Here is a 17,807-nt window from a genome sequence, read left to right as displayed (position 1 = left end):
ATTTTGAGAAAAGTTACAGTCTTCTGGTTAATAAAAAAAAGTAAGTTTTTGCCTTTGGGAAATGTTTATCCTTGAAAGGTCAGAACACTTCTGATCTTTAATTTAACAAGTGCTTGATGCATTTGAATATTTTTAGGCATGCTTTGATTTAGAATTTTGGAGTTTTGAGCACATCAGACTCTTATTTAAACTCTGACACCATAAAATAGATCATTTGGTGTACCACCGTTATGCCCTAATTAATATTTACCAAGCAACCCCAGTGCAAAAATCCTTGTACATATTCTGAATTCCACCAAGTTCCCTGTGTGCATTTAGAACATGCTGATTATATTCTATACGTAAAAATATCACAGAAGCATGGCTTTCATGAGACTTTATCCAAAAGTTTCTACTGCAAAAATGAAGTTCAAATAACTTTAACTGGATTCAAACAAAAAGTTTATTGTATTTTATGGCTGTATATCAAAAAGTGTATTACCAACTTTTGCAAAGTAAAATAATAGTGTATGGTTACTAAAGCAATAATCTTATTGAAATTTTCATTATACTTTTATATAGTTATCTTGTATGACTTGTATTATTATTTTTCTTATAGGGAACAAATGGCGAAAGAGATGTCAGAAATTTTGAGTAGGTTAGTGCAGTGTAATTTGGGGAGATAAGTGTCACATCAAAATCATATTTTCATCACTTGGACCAGAACCTGTTATATAGAGTAGCCTGTTCTTTCCATGTAAATTTTCTGTTCAAGAAATGTCAGTCTGCTCTCTTGCCACACTAACGTAGAAAAAGGTTAAAAAAAAAATAATAACCAGAGTTCCTGTAAATTGGCCTTTTTCAGTGGGGATACAGCGGGTGTTCGGGGGGGACTGTCCCTTGTTGCCGGTGCTCTCGCACTCACCAGGGACCCCACCAGTTCAGCCTCAGTGGGGGAACCCTTCCTGTCCTTGTGACAGAAGGGACACTTTGAAACGCCCCCTGAGGGTGGTGCTGCCCCCTGACTGAGACCCACTCTGCCTGGGGAACGGAAGAGAAGTGAGGAAGCGTGTGGCCCCAAGGCCCCTGCCCACCATAGCACAGGGAGGGAAAACCAGGGTGTAAAAGCTGAGCCACCAAGGAATAGAACTTCCCAGCAGGATCTGGTCCATTATCACCTGGATACGAATCAATAACCTTTTAACTTTCAATTCTGAACTTACAGAGCTAATTGAAAGTGTTCAACTTAATTTTTTTTTTTTAAATCAAAGTCAATTTTGCCACTGCCTTACTCTGTTGTTCACGTGATTGTCTTTATAACAAGTCTAAATAATCAGTCGTTGAAAGTGAAGCTTCATTTTCTATCTTAATACTTCCAAAGATGAGGGGGGAGGCATTTAAGTGAATTTGATTTATGTTCTTAGGATGCTGAATATGCTTTTTAGCAGGTGTATTTTTCTTTGAGGTAATATGAATTAAAAGTTGGTAACAGTAAAACCATATTTCAAGCAATAATAATTTGAATTTAGTGTGATTTTTAGAAGTATCAAAATAAATCTTACGTATATCAACATCTCATATATATTCTGACAGTCTATAAAGCTGTATAATGTAGAATCACTTTCTCTTTCAAAAGGAAAGAAAACAACAGCAAAACCCCATAATTTGAGCTACCTTTCTAGAAAAGACTGGTAGAAGACCTAGGAAGAAAAGAGAATTTTTTGGTTAAGCTTATTGAATGGTGGTTTCAGGATGCAGAAAAGAAAAAACAGATATTTGAATAATGTTAAAAGCATAATTTATTGTTAAGGGTAATAGAGAGAGCTTGCTGACACACAGCTGGCTCTTTTTGAGCAAAGCATTTAAGAAGAAAAAGCTCCGTGAAGAATGGCCAATTACACAGCTTATGAAGAAATTCTACAGTGAACTTGAAACAGATTGTAACCATGAAAATTCAGGAAGGACTAAACGGGCACACATTATTCTTTAACTTGGCATATAAGTGACTAAAAATCATCATGTCTAACAGTTTTTAAGTATGTAGGGTGAAGTATGCTACTTTTTATTCTCTAAAAATGCATAACTACCCCTTTCGAAGAGTCAAAAGTACCTTGTTTCAATTTTAAGCTTAGTACTGAAGGAGTAATTTTATTTCAGGAAGGACGATTCATATTTTCAAGCATCGTTTTTAAATAACATAAGTCTCATTAAGTGTCTTATGTCTTGGTTGTTTGCCATGATTGCTGTTGTCTTTCAAAATGTAAAATGCTGAGAAAATATGAGCTCATTTTGAACATTATACCATGATCATCCCTCAGGAGCATTGCTGTGAAACAGCTTATCCCATTTAATTTTTAAACTATTTATTATTTTACTTTTTATATTGTAAATATATGTATTTTATATTTTATTTCTTTCTATTTTCCCACTCAAACGTTCCTACCAGTTGGGGCATGTTATAGTACCTATACCCTTTGGAATCTCCGTTATCTGTCTCATGACCTACAACCATTTTCCTTTAATTTACTAGTTGTCATATTATTACTCACTGAATACCAAGATGTGGTTTTTTTATCTGCTTATAGAACTTTTCAAACTTTTGACCTGAACGCAAAAGTCACAGGAGTTTCCAGGCTCCAAGCAGCTCTTCTAGCTTATATCTGGAGACTTATGCAAAGGGTGGCGTTTGGCTACTCCCCTGGGGACTTGTAAATATCCAGACGTCCAGGGAGAATCAGCCAGTAGGAACAGTTGGGGCTTGGTCATCTGCAGCTTCCAGCAGTCTGCAGGTGACTGGCCCTTAACCCGTCATGTGCTTCTCATGATCTTAAAGTATGTGATTTTTTAAGCAATTTTCAATTAAAGTGTAGTAGATTTACATTATTGTGTAAGTGTATAGCACAGCAGTTCAGTTTTATATATATATACACACACACACACAAAAGTACCTATCTATCTATCTATCTATCTATATGTATATACTTTTTTAGATTCTTTTCCCTTACTACATGGATGGGCTATCCACTCCAGTATTCCTGGGCTTCCCTGGTGGCTCAGTTGGCAAAAAACCTGCCTGCAATAAGGGAAACCTAGGTTCGATTCCTGGGTTGGGAAGATCCCCTGGAGAAGGGAACATCTACCCATTCCAGTATTCTGGCCTGGAGAATTCCATGGACTGTATGGTCCCTGGGGTCGCAAAGAGTCAGATACAACTGAGCAACTTTCACTTCACATAATCACATAATACTGAGCTTAGTTCCTGGGCTATGCAATAGGTCATTGTTGGCTATTAATTCTATACATAATAGTGTGTATATGTTAATTCCAGCTTCTCAATTTATCCCTTCCCAACCACCTTTTCCCCTTTGGCAACCATAAGTTTGTTTTCTGTGTCTGTGATCTTTTTCTGTCTTGTGAATAAGTTCATTTTTGTCTTTTTTTTCTTTTAGAGTCCATATATAAGAGATATCACTTGATATTTGTCTTTATCTGTCTGACTTACTTAGTACGATAATCTCTAGGTCCATTCATGTTGCTGCAAATGGCATTATTTTATTAATTTTTATGGCTGAATAATATTCCATTGTATATATTAATTATACCCACATCGTCTTTATCCATTTGTTTGTCGCTGGACATTTGGGTTGCTTCTATGTCTGGCTGTTGTAAATAATTCTGCTATGAACATCGGGGTGCATGTATCTTTTCCAGTTATAGTTTTTTTCTGAATATATGCCCAGGAGTGGGATTGCAGGATCATATGGTAGTTCTATTTTCAGTTTCTTAAGGAGCCTCCATAGTGTTCTCCATAGTGGCTGTACGAATGTACATTCCCACCAGAAGCGTAGGAGGGTTCTCTTTTCTGCACATTCTCTCCAGCATTTATTATTTGTAGACTTTTTGATGGTTGCCGTTCTGACTAGTGTAAGGTAATACCTCATTGTAGTTTTGATTTTGAGGAATATATATATATACACACTATATATATAAATGTATTAAGTCTTGATGATCATATATCCATGAGTTAAAATATTTAAACAGCTGTGGGTAAAATATTTAAACATATATTTTAAATTTTTAAATTAAAAAATATTTAAATCAGAACTTCTGAGTCCATGGTACTAGAATATTGGAATCAGAAGTTCTGATTTAAAATCTAATACAAAAATTATGCAGTGGAAAATTTTAATTTGGGCATTCCATAGTACACCATTCTTAATCTCATCTATTAAAGATAAAGAAATTATATTTTCCAGGAGTTGTTTCCAGTTTGCAAACTTAAGTTCATTTTCTTGTCTATTTAGTCAACATTTTGTGTTTCTAGTTTCAATATGTAAAAATGTGTAATAATTACAGAGGCCCTGCTGTACAAGCCACGAAAGCAGCTGCTGGTACCAAGAAACACGATCTTAGTAAGTGGAAATACGCAGAACTCCGTGATACCATCAATACTTCTTGTGGTAAGTGTACAGGGAGGATGAAAAGTGGGAAGGTTCCGTAGCTGGCAAGTAAATACCTAGATTGGGGTGGGAATTTTATTCATATAAATTAGTTGAAACCATTCTCTTTTTACTCACACCTTGCAGTGAAGATCTAGTTTCTGCACAAAGCTAAAATACAGATACTAAGTTAAATTGATTTTGCAGGCCAGAGAGGAAGAGCACAGAGAAGTTATAGTTGGGGCTGTATCAGTGACTGACTCTCCTAACATGTGCTTCCTGGTGGCTCAGACAGTAAAGAATCCTCCTGCAGTGCTGGAGACCTGGGTTCGGTCCCTGGGTTGGAAAGATCCCTTGGAAGAGGGCATGGCAACCCACTCCAGTATTCTTGCCTGGAGAATCCCTATGGACAGAGGAGCCTGGCGGGCTACAGTCCATGGGGTCACAAAGAGTTGGACCCGACTGAGTGACTAAGCACAGCACACAACACTCCTATAATTATTTGTTGCCAGGGTCCAGCCCCGGTGGATCCAGGGAATTCGAAGGGGAGATGGCTTTGGCGATCAGGATACGATAGAATTAAAGATATAAAGAGTGGTTAAATAGGGATAGCTCAGCGAAGAAATTCAGTGAAGAAAAGAGGCTGAATAACTTGGTTTACGTGGAAAGCCAATAAAACTCCAAGACAAGGAGTTTGCGTCACCTAAGTAGGCCGCAGGCATCCTCCCGTTCTCCCGAAGGAGAGGAGACACTAAGGCCTCCCCAGTCAGATCTTAGAAGCCCAGGCAAAATGAGTAGGCTTGACGAGCCTCCACTCTCCAGATGGGAATTCAGACAGAAGGTGAGAGAAAGAACGACATGGGGAGACCAAGCTTCGGTGAGCAAGGCCTGCACTTTATTTTCCAAAGTAGTTTTTATACCTTAAGTTGTGCATAGAGGATAATGGGGGAAGGGGTAGAGTCATGCAAGGTCAGCAGTCCTTGATCCTTATCGAAGCCAGGCTTTCTTCCTGCAAACTCATCATATGCAAAAGTTTAGGTGATTTACATCATCTTCTGGCCAGGAGGCCTATTAACATTTTATGACCCTTTCTTCAGAAAACTTATTTTTCTCTAAGGTGATTATTCTAAAGTCAGGCGCCACCCTCTGAAAGCATTAGATAAAGTTGCATTCCTACAGGGCAAAGGCGTGGTGGGCTCTAACAAGAAAAGAATTAACTCAAGGGTCCAAGGTTACAAACATTAAAGCTACTACTTACATTCCTATACACCAACTATATTAATCAGTACACTCCCAGGGACACAGTAGGTAAGGGATGTAGAAACTTAGCAGCAAACATTGGCCCAATAAATTAAAACCCTTCACCAATATAATTTCTAATCAACCCACTATACTATACTAATAATCTTCTAACTGCTCAAAATCTGTGTTTAGAAAGTTTAGAACATCTCGTGCCTCTCAGTTGGGAGGCTGTGAACAATCACATGTGGCCGGAAGAACCTGTTCAGGCAGGCTAGAGAACTTCCAAAGGAGTTTGTGAACTAAAACACTCTTGTCACGCCCAGGAACTTTATTAACTGGAGCTCTAAGTTAACTCTTTTTCAGAGAGAGAGATGGTGGTGGGGGACAGCCCCCTGTAAAGTCAGAGGTGTAGGTGAGAGCACAAAGCAGTAAAGAAGGCAGACTCTGGTTTTGGGGGGTAGATGCTCGAGAATTTCCAGGGGGACTCCTGAGGCTCGATCCTGCTTTTGCGTATGCCAAGTCTCCTTCCTCTTGACCTTTGCCACGGGGGGAGTTCCTCACCCTGGCTCCCGGCAATTCATAATAGCTAAATGCCTATGTATCAGACCCTTTTGGTCCGTGAGCTCAGTTGCTTCAGTTGTGGCCAACTCTTTGCAACTCCATGAACTGTACCCCTTCAGGCTCCTCTGTCCATGGGATTATTCCAGCAAGAATTTTGGCCCATAAATGCAGAGTGAAAAATGGCAGTGGAGTTTTTCCTTTTTAAAGCTGTTTTTCTTCCAACAGAACAGAGTAAAATACTGTATCCAGGGGCTCCCACACAGTTGTGTTCACATGTCAGTCACAGTATTTGAATTTGGGACCCTGTAACTAGGACCTCAGATGTCATAATTGTACAGGACGCCTCACTATTGTTCTTTCCCTTGTCGCTGAGTTTATCTGCATAATTACAAATGTAAAACATGCGGTGCTTGTAAATCTAGCTTATATTTGAGCACAGTGACTTCTTATTCTATTATTCTGGTCTATGACCTTGGACAAGTGACTTAACCTCTCTGATCCAAGTTCCTTATCTATAAAAGATCTATATGGTCCAGAGTTCTTGTGTGGAGTAAAGATACAAGATAGTAGTTATGCATAAGAAAATGCTCTGTATTAAAAAATAGTATTACCATGAAAGTACTCATCTTTGTCAATAATTGGTTTACTTTTGATTTTGTACTGTTAATTTAAAAATGAAACCTTCATTTAAAAATATGTTTATGCCAAAGAATAATTATGTTAGAGAACTAAATTAGGATGTTAATTGCTTTTTTTTAAAAAATCTTTCTATGTAACTGATAGATATTGAGCTCCTGGCAGCTTGCAGAGAAGAATTTCATAGGCGACTAAAAGTGTATCATGCTTGGAAATCCAAGAACAAGAAGAGAAATACCGAAACGGAACAGCGTGCTCCAAAGTCTGTTACTGATTATGGTAAAAACACATCTGTACTTCTGAATGTTCCAAAGTATATGTGTATAATTACATGTAACTATGTATAAGGCATTTGGGTAAAACTGTCCAAGTTTCCTTTTACTTTAGAACTGTGGGTCCACTGAACCTGACACAACCATGATGGCTTGTCTTTCAAAGTATTATTTCTGTTAGATACATCTTTAAAGTCATATTTGTTTATAAGTATTGAATTTACTTGTTAAGATAAATTCTAGGGGTAAAAATTATCTCTACTGAGGAAGTTGTATGATAATGCTGTAAATACGTATTCTTTCCACATATGCATATACAGACATATGTAAAAATTAAGTGTGGAAATATAAAGATTACTATGAAAAAAGAATATTTATTGCAAATAACACTTTATAATACGGTGAAAATATAAGAGTGAGAAATAGTACCTTGGTTAGAAGAATTTTCCCTCAACCAGAATTTTATTTTTTGACTGAGATCCTAAAAATGAATTTTGCTACTTTGCTGTTCGAACGGCAAAGCCATGTACATGAAATTGGGAAATACAGCAGAAGAGTCATAACCTAGTCAAAGCACATACTAGCTTTAACATTTAGTAAGAATAACTGTGAGTTGTAATTTCAGTCTTAAAAACAATAGTTAGAATTTCATTTATTCAACTTGCTACAGAAGTAGTTTATTAGGTTAATTCTGGTTAATGTCAAGGTGACAGCATATTAATATCTTTTTTTTTTAAAGAGGTATATTCCCAATTCTTGATAGTATAGTTTAGCCATGCATGACCCAAGCTGACTTAGGAAATGAGCTCACAGTTGTATTTTGTCTCCTTACTACCTTCCTAGCAAATAAAACAGTGTTTGATGAAAGGCAGTTAGGTGGTAAAATTTAAGTGTTTCTAAGCTGTTGCAAAGATTAGATTGAGGAAGGGAAGTGTGATTAGTAGTGCTAGTAACTGCTTATGGGTGTCATCAATCAGAATGTAAGACTCTTGAAAGAGCAGTAAGCTTGCCTTACAACTAAGAGATGGCAAGTGGAAAGCCCTCTAAACATTGCTGTTTTGTAACTACCACTCTCTTCTCCGGTTTAAAACTTTGTCTCTGGGAATTGAAGATGACACAATGATTCCATTCTCTGTTCACTCTCTGTACCAAGTTCCTACCACAGTTGCTCTGTTTTGTGAAAATGACAAAGGAGTATTTTTTTTTAGCGATACTCTTTAGCTGTAATGTTCTAATCATGACCTTCAACTGATTGACTTTCATTATATTCTATTTTAAAATTTATACATCTGAATGATTGCACTTCTTTAAAGAAATAAATCTTCTCATATTTGACATCCACATTTTTAATGAAATATAGAAGTATTTATTGTATTATTGTATCAAACCAAACTTTGGCACCTTACTCAGCCAACTTTGCCCCAAAAGGAGCAAATAAAATATGGCTTGCCTTGCTGGTTCCCATACTGTTTCCATTCATAATGTACCACTGGGAAGAACAACAGAGTAGATTAAGAAAATTTCCCAAGGGTCCCATCCAGGTATGTGAAGAAAACTAGGACTTGTGTATGAACATACTCCACATATATGTAGTCTTCAGAGAATTTTAATTGAACATGATGCATTTTCAGGGTAGAAGGTAACTTCTGCTCTGAAAAGTACATTTTTATTTTTCTCTCATGTAAAATTTATTCTGACAAAGGAATAAAGTTAAAAGGAAAGGTGACGAGCACCAAGATGCTTAACAGCTTATTTGAGAAAATTCTGTTCTCTAGAAGGTTTCCTAATGGTGCAGCTGCTTGACTTGTAAAAGGAATGGCTGCACAGTTTAATATTTAGAAGGATTAGAAGTCCTTAATTTGAGAAAGCAAAATGATGACAACATAGCGATTAACAAAAATATAACCTTAAAGAGTAAGACATTGACAAATCATGATTAGCATTAAGAGTTAGTAATTGGGAGGCTCAGAAACCCCTTTCCTTTTGCTGTAGTAGGGGAGCACACCCCTCATCACATTTACCCTGGAAAGAGGCTTTCAGAAATAATTTTGGGGAGCAGCAGCAAATTACCCAGTAAAGATTTATATTTACTTGCTTGAAACAGTGACTTTGGAGAGCAGTTTTATTTCATCCCTAACTAAAAATGTCGTCAGCTTAAGATTTAAGACCGTGTGAAGAAATTAAAACCTGCTGAGTACATGTAAGTGTGGTAATGCTTTTTCTCTATATAATTTTTAATGAATTTATGAGTTATTCTCTTTTACCCCCTCCTACAAAAATTCTAGTAATGCTTTAATGGTACTCTCATGTTGATTATTAAGTTGCTGTTTTGGATTTTTGTTTGGATATTGCTGTGTTTAAAAATTAAGTTTTGGTCCTCTTTGTATGTCTATCAAGCAGGATGTCCCCCAAACATAATCAAAATAGATTTTTAAAAGTTGGAAAGCAGCATCTACTTGTAGGTTATCATGGGAGTGTTTGGCATGGATAGGGAATTTATCTGTTAGTCACCACCTCCATTGATAGGAAATCGTTATGAATTAGAAGAATGCTTATTTAACATTTTTGGCATTTTTATCTTTTCTTCAACATAAAATATTTGTTCACAGATTTTGCACCATTTTTGAACAATTCACGTAAGTCAATGGGTGCTTACTCATGAGCTAACTGGAAGATGGGTTAAAAATACTTTATAAAGTACTAACTTCTTCTAAACATTGTTTTGCTACAATTTTAAGGTGAATTGTAGTACATTAATTTTGGTTTATATGTACTAAGATACTTAATTTGAGATAGTACTTTTATTTGGATCACTCCAAAATATATTTGCAGAAAAAAATTTAATTAATCTGTTATTTTATAAAAGTGCTCAGTCGCTCAGTCATGTTTGACTCTTTGCGACCCCATGGACTATAGCCAGGCTTCTCTGTCCATGGAATTTTCCAAGCAAGAATACTGGAGCAGCTCACCATTTCCTACTCCAGGGGATCTTCCCAACCCAGGGATTGAACTCTAGCAAGCAGATTCTTTACCAGTGCTCCACCTGGGAAGTCCCTATTTTATCAAATTACTTCCTTTTTAAAAAACCTAGCATTTTAAGCTGAGTATATACAATTCTTATTGTAGCAAAACTCTATCTTAATAAGCAGCTAGTCTTTTAGAATAAAGACTAACTTAGGTGCTGGTTTCAAATGCTGTAATGGTATAAGGATTTCTGTCCGAAGAGATTTGACTTTCATGTGATAATGTACACAGCTTAATAGAATACCTCTTAATAGGAAGAGAAGATTATTCTGTTACTTCTGTAGCTTCCTGTGATACATGTATTGTGATAATGTAAAAATCTTTGAGTCATCTTAGCGTACAGTAAACTTCTTCTAGAATCAGTTGAACAGTAATTTGAATATAATGCCATATTTATTTGCCAAATGGTTGCACATAATTATTTTTTACTGCTTCTGGTAACTTACAAACTTAGAGATTTGAAACATTTTCGTATACTTTAGAAGAACAATTGAATGTGAAAGAAATAGTTGTTTAGAAGATTAGTTTCAAGCTTTCCACATCTGTATCTTTGTACTTTTCCAGATGACTGTTCATTTCCAGGCTTCCCACAGTTTCCTTTCTCACATTAGTAGACAAAGCCATCCAAGGCTTTCTGGTGGGTTTCTTAATTTTATCCAACAGGAGATTGTTATTTTGAAAGAAAAAAAGTAGGTTATACTAATGGGTGGCCATTGGTATCTAGTATGTTTTGATCATTAGGACCTTGAGTTCTAATTCACTATTTAAGATGGAAGGAAGGGTTTTTTCCTTTTAATCCTTTTTATAAAATGTTTTAGTTTTGAGTTAGTGTATATCCTGAAGAGTAGGTAGTTTTTAAAACTCGAAGTGGAAACACTGAACTGTAAGCTGTTTTGAGGGAATAGGAATGAGAGGATAAATAAGCTCATCTCTGGTAACATGCTGAAGGTGATACAGCTTTTTTAAATCACTAATAAAGCTGGGACTCTCTTTTCATAGGCGTATACAACTTTGCTAACTGCTTTTTGCTTACTATTGTTTGCACAGAAATAAATTCAGCTGCTCTATAGCTTTTGCTATTGGTGTAAGAGGTAGAATAAGAGTAATTTCATCCTTTCAGTACTCGGAAAGTCTTACAAAAGCCATGTGACTGTCCTTGACTTAGACATATAAGTTTTCATTGACATACTTAGTTTCAGTGAGATTCTTAACTGAGCTGCAGTAAATGATTGGTCTACCTTTAAAGTTGTGAGTATAGAGAATATTAAACAGATTTGCCATAATTATGCTCCTGAAGATGTAAAGTCATTGCCCCAGAGAACTGTGTGTTTTCAGGAAAAAAAAAAAAAAGAAAAAACCAACCATAATGAAAATTGAGCAAGGGAAAAGAGGTTGCTGTGAGCTCAATACTCAGTGTTAACAGAAAAGCAAGGATTTTTCTTTTCTATTGGCAAAGAGAACCAAATATTATACACGTTCCACTTACTACAATGGATTTTATTCCAAGAGAAGTCTAATTTCAGAGTAAGTAAATCTGAGTGAAGGTTCATGCTTACTGTTACAGTTTTGTTGTCATGAAGTTGTTTAAATCTTATTCATAAAATATCTCTGTTATCTGGGCCATTTTAAATCTCCAGATCAGTTGGCAAAGGAGAAAACTTTTATGTCTTTCACTTCTTTGAGGAAATTGTGGTTAAATAGTCTAATATCTAGAATCCCTTAGATTTGTAAAATTGCTGTTTGTTTCATCATAAATAGTCCCATAAAAATCATTCTGCAGCATTCATGTGAACTCCTTGGAGGAAGACTATAATCTAGTAAACAGAACTAGTTTGCTTTCCTGCCGTGTGAGTTCATTGCATGAGTTCATTTTAGGTAGGGATGCAAGCATTTGTGGGAATCTCCGGGGGCTGCTGTTGTTACTGCTGCTGCCGATGGTGCTGGTGGTGTGGTGCTGGTGGTTGGGGTGTGTGCGGGGGGAGAGAACATTCTAAAAAAAAATCACACTTTGAATTGTATTCATTTGTAGATAATTCATATTTACATTTTGTTTTAAATTCACTATTAGGACCCCCTGTCTCGGCTTTAAAAAAAAAGTGGTGGTGCATTCTAGGATTAAAGACTGTTTACCTTCTCCCTTGGGTGACTGTCCTTGTTCTCTGTGACAGCTCAGCAGAACCCGGCAGCCCAGCTCCCCGCCAGGCAGCAGGAGATCGAGATGAACCGACAGCAGCGTTTCTTCCGCATCCCATTTATCCGCCCCGCGGACCAGTACAAAGACCCGCAGAATAAGAAGAAAGGCTGGTGGTATGCCCATTTTGATGGACCGTGGATCGCCCGGCAGATGGAGCTTCATCCTGACAAGCCACCCATTCTCCTCGTGGCTGGTGTGTACGATTCCTATGAACAAAAATTTATAAAGCAGGAAAGTAGTGTATACCCTCTGAATGAAATGGGGTAATGTAATAATGCAGTAAAGTTCAAGGTTGAGGCATGGAGTTTTGCAGTTAAATCACATCAGTTGAGGATTACTTATTTACAGCGTGGAATCAATCGCTTGGATTGTGTCCTCGTGGAACACACAGAAACTTGTCTGTGTCCTTTCATATTTAATTATATAGGTTGCCTTGTAGTGGTTTAAGGAGATGTAGCATTTCTCTTAACCCTGGTAACTTGTTGGATCAACTGCATCCTTAGTATATTTTGAAATGGTATACTTGGTGGAGGACACATTTCTTACTGGTGAATTTATGAAGCAAATTTCAACCTTCGAGGAAAGAAATAAGTTTTAAAAGTTCTCAAATCTATGACAACTGGTAGACATTTCAGGAATAAAGTTTACGGTAAACACATCTGAAAGGAGGTATGGTTAATCCTCTGATGTCTCTATCCGTGCAGGGAAGGATGACATGGAGATGTGTGAGCTGAATCTTGAAGAGACAGGCCTGACTCGAAAGCGTGGTGCTGAGATTCTGCCAAGACAGTTCGAAGAAATCTGGGAGCGCTGTGGAGGCATCCAGTATCTCCAGAGTGCAATCGAGAGCAGGCAGGCCAGACCCACGTATGCCACGGCCATGCTGCAGAATCTGTTAAAGTAGAAGGTGCACTAACCTTGCAGCTGGGAGGCCTTGCCATGTAGGGAGTGTGCCCCAGAGATTAAACCCTTCCACGATCAAGTTAGGATTACTTACACAAGTGAACAGATTTTACTAATCATGGGTTTTTGTTAATTTAAGGTTAATTATGGTAGTGACTTTGGGACCGAAAAATTGTTTTCCTGTATCCAGCTGTAACTGTTAGACCTCTTGTCATCCTGAGACTTGTTACATTTGGACAGACTCTGACATCTCTCTTTCTTTGCCAACAGACTACCTTATATCCATTTTAATTGTTCGCTAGGAAAAGAAGTTTTTTTTAAAAAAAATGCAGAATTCTTGCTTTTTAAGGAGGCCGCAGTACCATAAAACTGGAATAAAGAAAACTTAACTTCAATTTTCTTACAAAAATCAAGGCACTTAGAATGATCAAGGCACTGGTGTTTTTTCTCTGAAAGCTGTATCCTTCCTGTACTCACTTTTTCAGAAATTCATGGAAATTTCCATCAAAGGTGGGAATACTTTTTCCCCCCTGTTCTGCAAGTCTTAGTTTGAGTAAAGCAATTTACCTGAAGTTCTAGAATTCTGGAGAGAGCCTTGATGTGTCTGATACGATCTTTGATAGAGAAGGTACATAGTATTCTGCACAGATTGTTTTGCTTTTCTATCACATTGTGTTGCTATAAGAATATGTTCTTACACTCCATGAACAAATAAAGGAAATTTGGATCACTTAAATGCTTGAAAGTTTTGAGATAACTTTTGTTTCACTTAGAAAAAGAAATAAGTTTTAGGTGGCAGTTTGGCTTAACTGACTGAATTCAGATTTCAGTTTCATCTCAGTTGCAATTTTATATCAGAATCTTGTCCAAGTTGTTTCATGTGATTTTAATCTGGTGTTCTGCTTCAAAACACTCCTGTTTTTTAAAAAAATTCCTATTGTCTTTTTTGGTCTTTGAGATTCTGGTAATTGTAGAGCTCTTTTATAAGCTTTGTAATTCAAAAACCCTCTACTTAGAAATTGCTTGTTTCATGTAACCGATAATTTTAAAAAATGTTTTTGTTTGTGTGCTGTTTAGTTTTGATCAAATGTCAGCAGTTTCAAGCCTAATATTTCTAACTTTCATATTAGGAATTTGGAAACAGAAATACATCAAGGAGTTACGTTGACATAGTCCTAAGGAGTCTTGTTTGTATTTTAGAATAAAATTAGGAAATAAAATTATTCTCTGTACGTTTTTTCCCTGATGTTCAAAGATTCTAAACCTTTGAAATGAATTTCCAGTAATTTTTTTTTTTCTCCTAGAGAGAGCCATCTCAGTTAGGAAGGTATTTCCCAGCTGACTAGATTAGAGCTTGTGAGCCAGACACTGTTTTTGGAATCGCTTCTCTCATAATATGTCTTAGTGTAGAGATATTTATTTATTATGACACTGTGCAAATGATGGTCTTCTGTTAAAGAAATTAAATGGTCCTGTCTGTCCTGTTGAGAACGTCGATGTGATCATCCTTTGAAAGCTGTATTACTGCATAGACTCACCGACCCCTGGGTCATGCAGTCCCTGTGATTTGGTGACAGAAGATCTGGTTACTGAAAATAAATGCCCTCTTCTTCCTCTTCTTATCACTTGGCTTTAACTGGTGTTTTTATTTGTACAGGATAGTGAATGAAAAGCTTTTTTTCTTAACTGGTAGCAAGTAGAGTCCTGGAAGAAAATTTAGTAACCAAATAGATTTATAATGCCTTGTGCCTTTAGTACTATTTCCAGAAACAGTTTTATGTATGTCTGAGATCCATGCAGGCACTTGATGGAAAGCTAGTCACACAGGTTAAATTATGGAAACAGAGAACTTAAAGTTGTGAAGAATTTGTGGGAAATGTATCACAGTCCGTGTCCATCTCAAGCACAGGCCTGAACCTAGTGCTCTGAGTGCAGTTTACTTCTGTTTTTACAGCTCAAATCCTGTCCGAATCAAGTTTCTTTGGAATGATGCCACAGATCATTATCTAGGCATTGGAAATCTTTAGTTGCTCAAAGGGTTTATGAAATGGGCCTGACCTTTATGCTCTTTGAATCACTGAAGGGTACAGAAAAAAGTTTAGCTAAGAAATAATAATTAAGAGTATTTTTTTAAAAAGAAATATATCACAGCAAAGCACTGTTACTGATCTTCATAGTGTTTTACTTTAATAGCTGATAAAATTATCGTCAGTCTTAAGCCTGAACTCATTTTATTGCTAATTGTGTTACACAGCTGTCCTGGAACACATCTATTTTAAGTAGTCTCCTGAGTTACTTCTGACTCCAGGAGACCTGCCCTAGTTCGGATAGACTTCCAGTCACCTCCATATAACAGCTCCACACACGCAGAAGCCCCTTTGCTGGAGAAGCCTAGGACCCTTCACCCTTTGAGGGAGGTAGTGGAGGTGGCGTTCTGAAAAATGTGGGTGCAGCGTCTTACGGTGTTCTCAGTCAAACCCAGGAATGCCAGATGAAAACCGGATGAATCAAATGCAAATTTAAATTTTACTCAGTCATTTTAATTGGGATATAAAATTAGAAGTTTAAACCAGCATACTCTACATTAAGAGCCAATTCTTCTTAATGCTTGTCTTGCTCAATACCAGTTCCTTCCTTAGCATATGCTTTGTTAAGGTAGACGTCCATAAAATATTAAAACTGAGAAAACAGAAAGTTTTCACATTCAACTATAATGGAATTCCTAATTCATTAACACATTTAAGATACATATTGTGAGCTATGGGTAGGCTCCAAGAGAAAGACTCACATGTTAAGAGAGAAGTGAGTTTTCTTGGTTGTAAGGCTGAGTAGACGGCACCGTCTCAAAGGATAACATGAAGAAGAAGTAAAAGAGTGCACTAAGGAGCACAGGCCCGCACAAAAAACATTCTACTGTAAATTACTTTCTGCTTCCTATAGTGACTTTTTGTAGGTCATTCTTTCCAGTAACATAGTGAACCCTTTTGTAGACAGCGAAACAAAAGATCATATCAGATCACAAAAGAATATAGCATCTTACGTGGAACGCAAGTGAAAACTTAGAGAATAGAAACTCACAGGCTCAATAATGAGGATATTGTAGTTTTATTAATTGGATTTTTAAAAAGCTATTTTCATTCACAGGTTATTGCAATGGTTCTCAGGGGATCCAAATAGGTAGATCTTTGGTTTCTTCACCTGAACCACCTTGAGAGTACTGGATCAGTAGAATAAATAGTATTGGATGAATCAGTCAGTGAATTATTACAGTGTTAGTGGTAGACTTGACTGCTTTTATGTAAGAGGTTAACAGGGATCCAGACAGCTTGAGTAATTGAGTTCTAGACCGTGAAAGAGAGAGAAATACCTTCACTCCACTCGTGGAGAATGGAATCAAAGCAAGCAGACTTCTTCGAGTAACCCCTGGGGCTTTACAGAGGGTTGCTCCTCTGTCATCCCCAATCTTCAGAAGGGGTGGCAGCTTTTGTCTTTGTAACATAGCCAGCAGTAACAATTACTGAGTGTTTTTATTTCTCCTAGAAGATAAACTAACAAGGGAGGGGAGGACAGAGGATACCTAAAAATTACAGTAAGGACAAGCAGGGGCAGGGGTTGGGGGCAGCGGTAACAGTAAGGAGAGAGAAGAGTGGATGGAGAGGAAGCATAGAGGTGCATCCTGAAGAGCTGCTTGCCAGGCGGAAAGCATTGATGTGGTGTGGGGGCTGGTGCTCCTAGATCCTCCCCAAGTTTTAGAATGAACTGTATGCAATATAAGAGCAGAACCCATGGACCTATTGAGCCTGGACTGAGACAGGCCTGGTGTACACATTCTTAGCATATAGAAATGGCGTGCTGGGGAAGGCCAGTAGACATTCTGTGCATAAGCCTTGTGGAAGGATGAAATAGAGATCCTTTGAGAGGTCAAGCCTGCCCGTTCCTGGACCAGATCTGGAGGACAGTGAAGTTCAAGTCAAATCAGTGTAGTCTTCCTTCCGCATGACTAGCCTAATATATGTCATACTCTTCAACAGGAGATAACCAGGAAAAAGTTCACATCAAAAAGAAAATCTTTAATCCTAATTTTTACCTGTACCAGACTCTCACCTTCAGATCCAAATAGGTGTATTACTTGGCTGTTTTCTTTTCATTTTGAAAATTCAATGAATTATATCTGTTACTTAATTTTTCCTTATTTCCTAAAGATATGTATCTGACACTGTCCTAAAATACTGATGTACTGGAAATACAAATAATAAATGCTTTCTATGTAGAACTTCCTCTTGCTTCTTGTGCTTTTAATACAGTTGCCAGGTGTTGCAAAGTTGTAAATGTTGCATGTGTTGCCATGTTGCCTCCAGTCCAATGGAATAAACTGGAGAAGCTGGGATCTTGAAGTTGGTCCAGTCACCGGAAACTCTGTGCCAGAAGGCGGAGGAACAGGCAAGGAACCTGGGTGATTGGAAGGTCTTTGAGCTCTGACCCCAAACTTCTGGGTTCTTCCTCCAGGGAAAAGCAGGATCATATGTGAGCCACTTTGCCTAGATTAAAGAGAAACCA

General features: G+C 37.4%; 1 protein-coding gene across 5 annotated transcripts in view; it reads left to right on the top strand.

Annotated features, from left to right (window-relative positions):
• Positions 1-17,527, top strand: part of MYO6 (myosin VI) — a 155,838-nt gene extending 138,311 nt beyond the window's left edge. For 2 of the 5 annotated variants that reach the window (XM_006061992.4, XM_044924499.2), the window contains exons 31-36: positions 599-637; positions 4,336-4,439; positions 7,005-7,136; positions 9,739-9,765; positions 12,322-12,540; positions 13,052-17,527. In XM_006061992.4, the coding sequence (XP_006062054.3) occupies positions 599-637; positions 4,336-4,439; positions 7,005-7,136; positions 9,739-9,765; positions 12,322-12,540; positions 13,052-13,251 (721 nt within the window). In that variant the 3' untranslated portion in view covers positions 13,252-17,527. The remainder of the gene's footprint in view (positions 1-598; positions 638-4,335; positions 4,440-7,004; positions 7,137-9,738; positions 9,766-12,321; positions 12,541-13,051) is intronic. The other 3 variants (XM_025294855.3, XM_025294858.3, XM_025294859.3) reach the window with 3 other exon arrangements.
• Positions 17,528-17,807: the final 280 nt, after the last annotated feature.

Source organism: Bubalus bubalis, chromosome 10 (genome assembly GCF_019923935.1).
Source record: "Bubalus bubalis isolate 160015118507 breed Murrah chromosome 10, NDDB_SH_1, whole genome shotgun sequence".
In the NCBI taxonomy this organism is placed as follows: Eukaryota; Metazoa; Chordata; class Mammalia; order Artiodactyla; family Bovidae; genus Bubalus; species Bubalus bubalis.
This window is presented reverse-complemented; position numbering and strand designations above follow the sequence as displayed.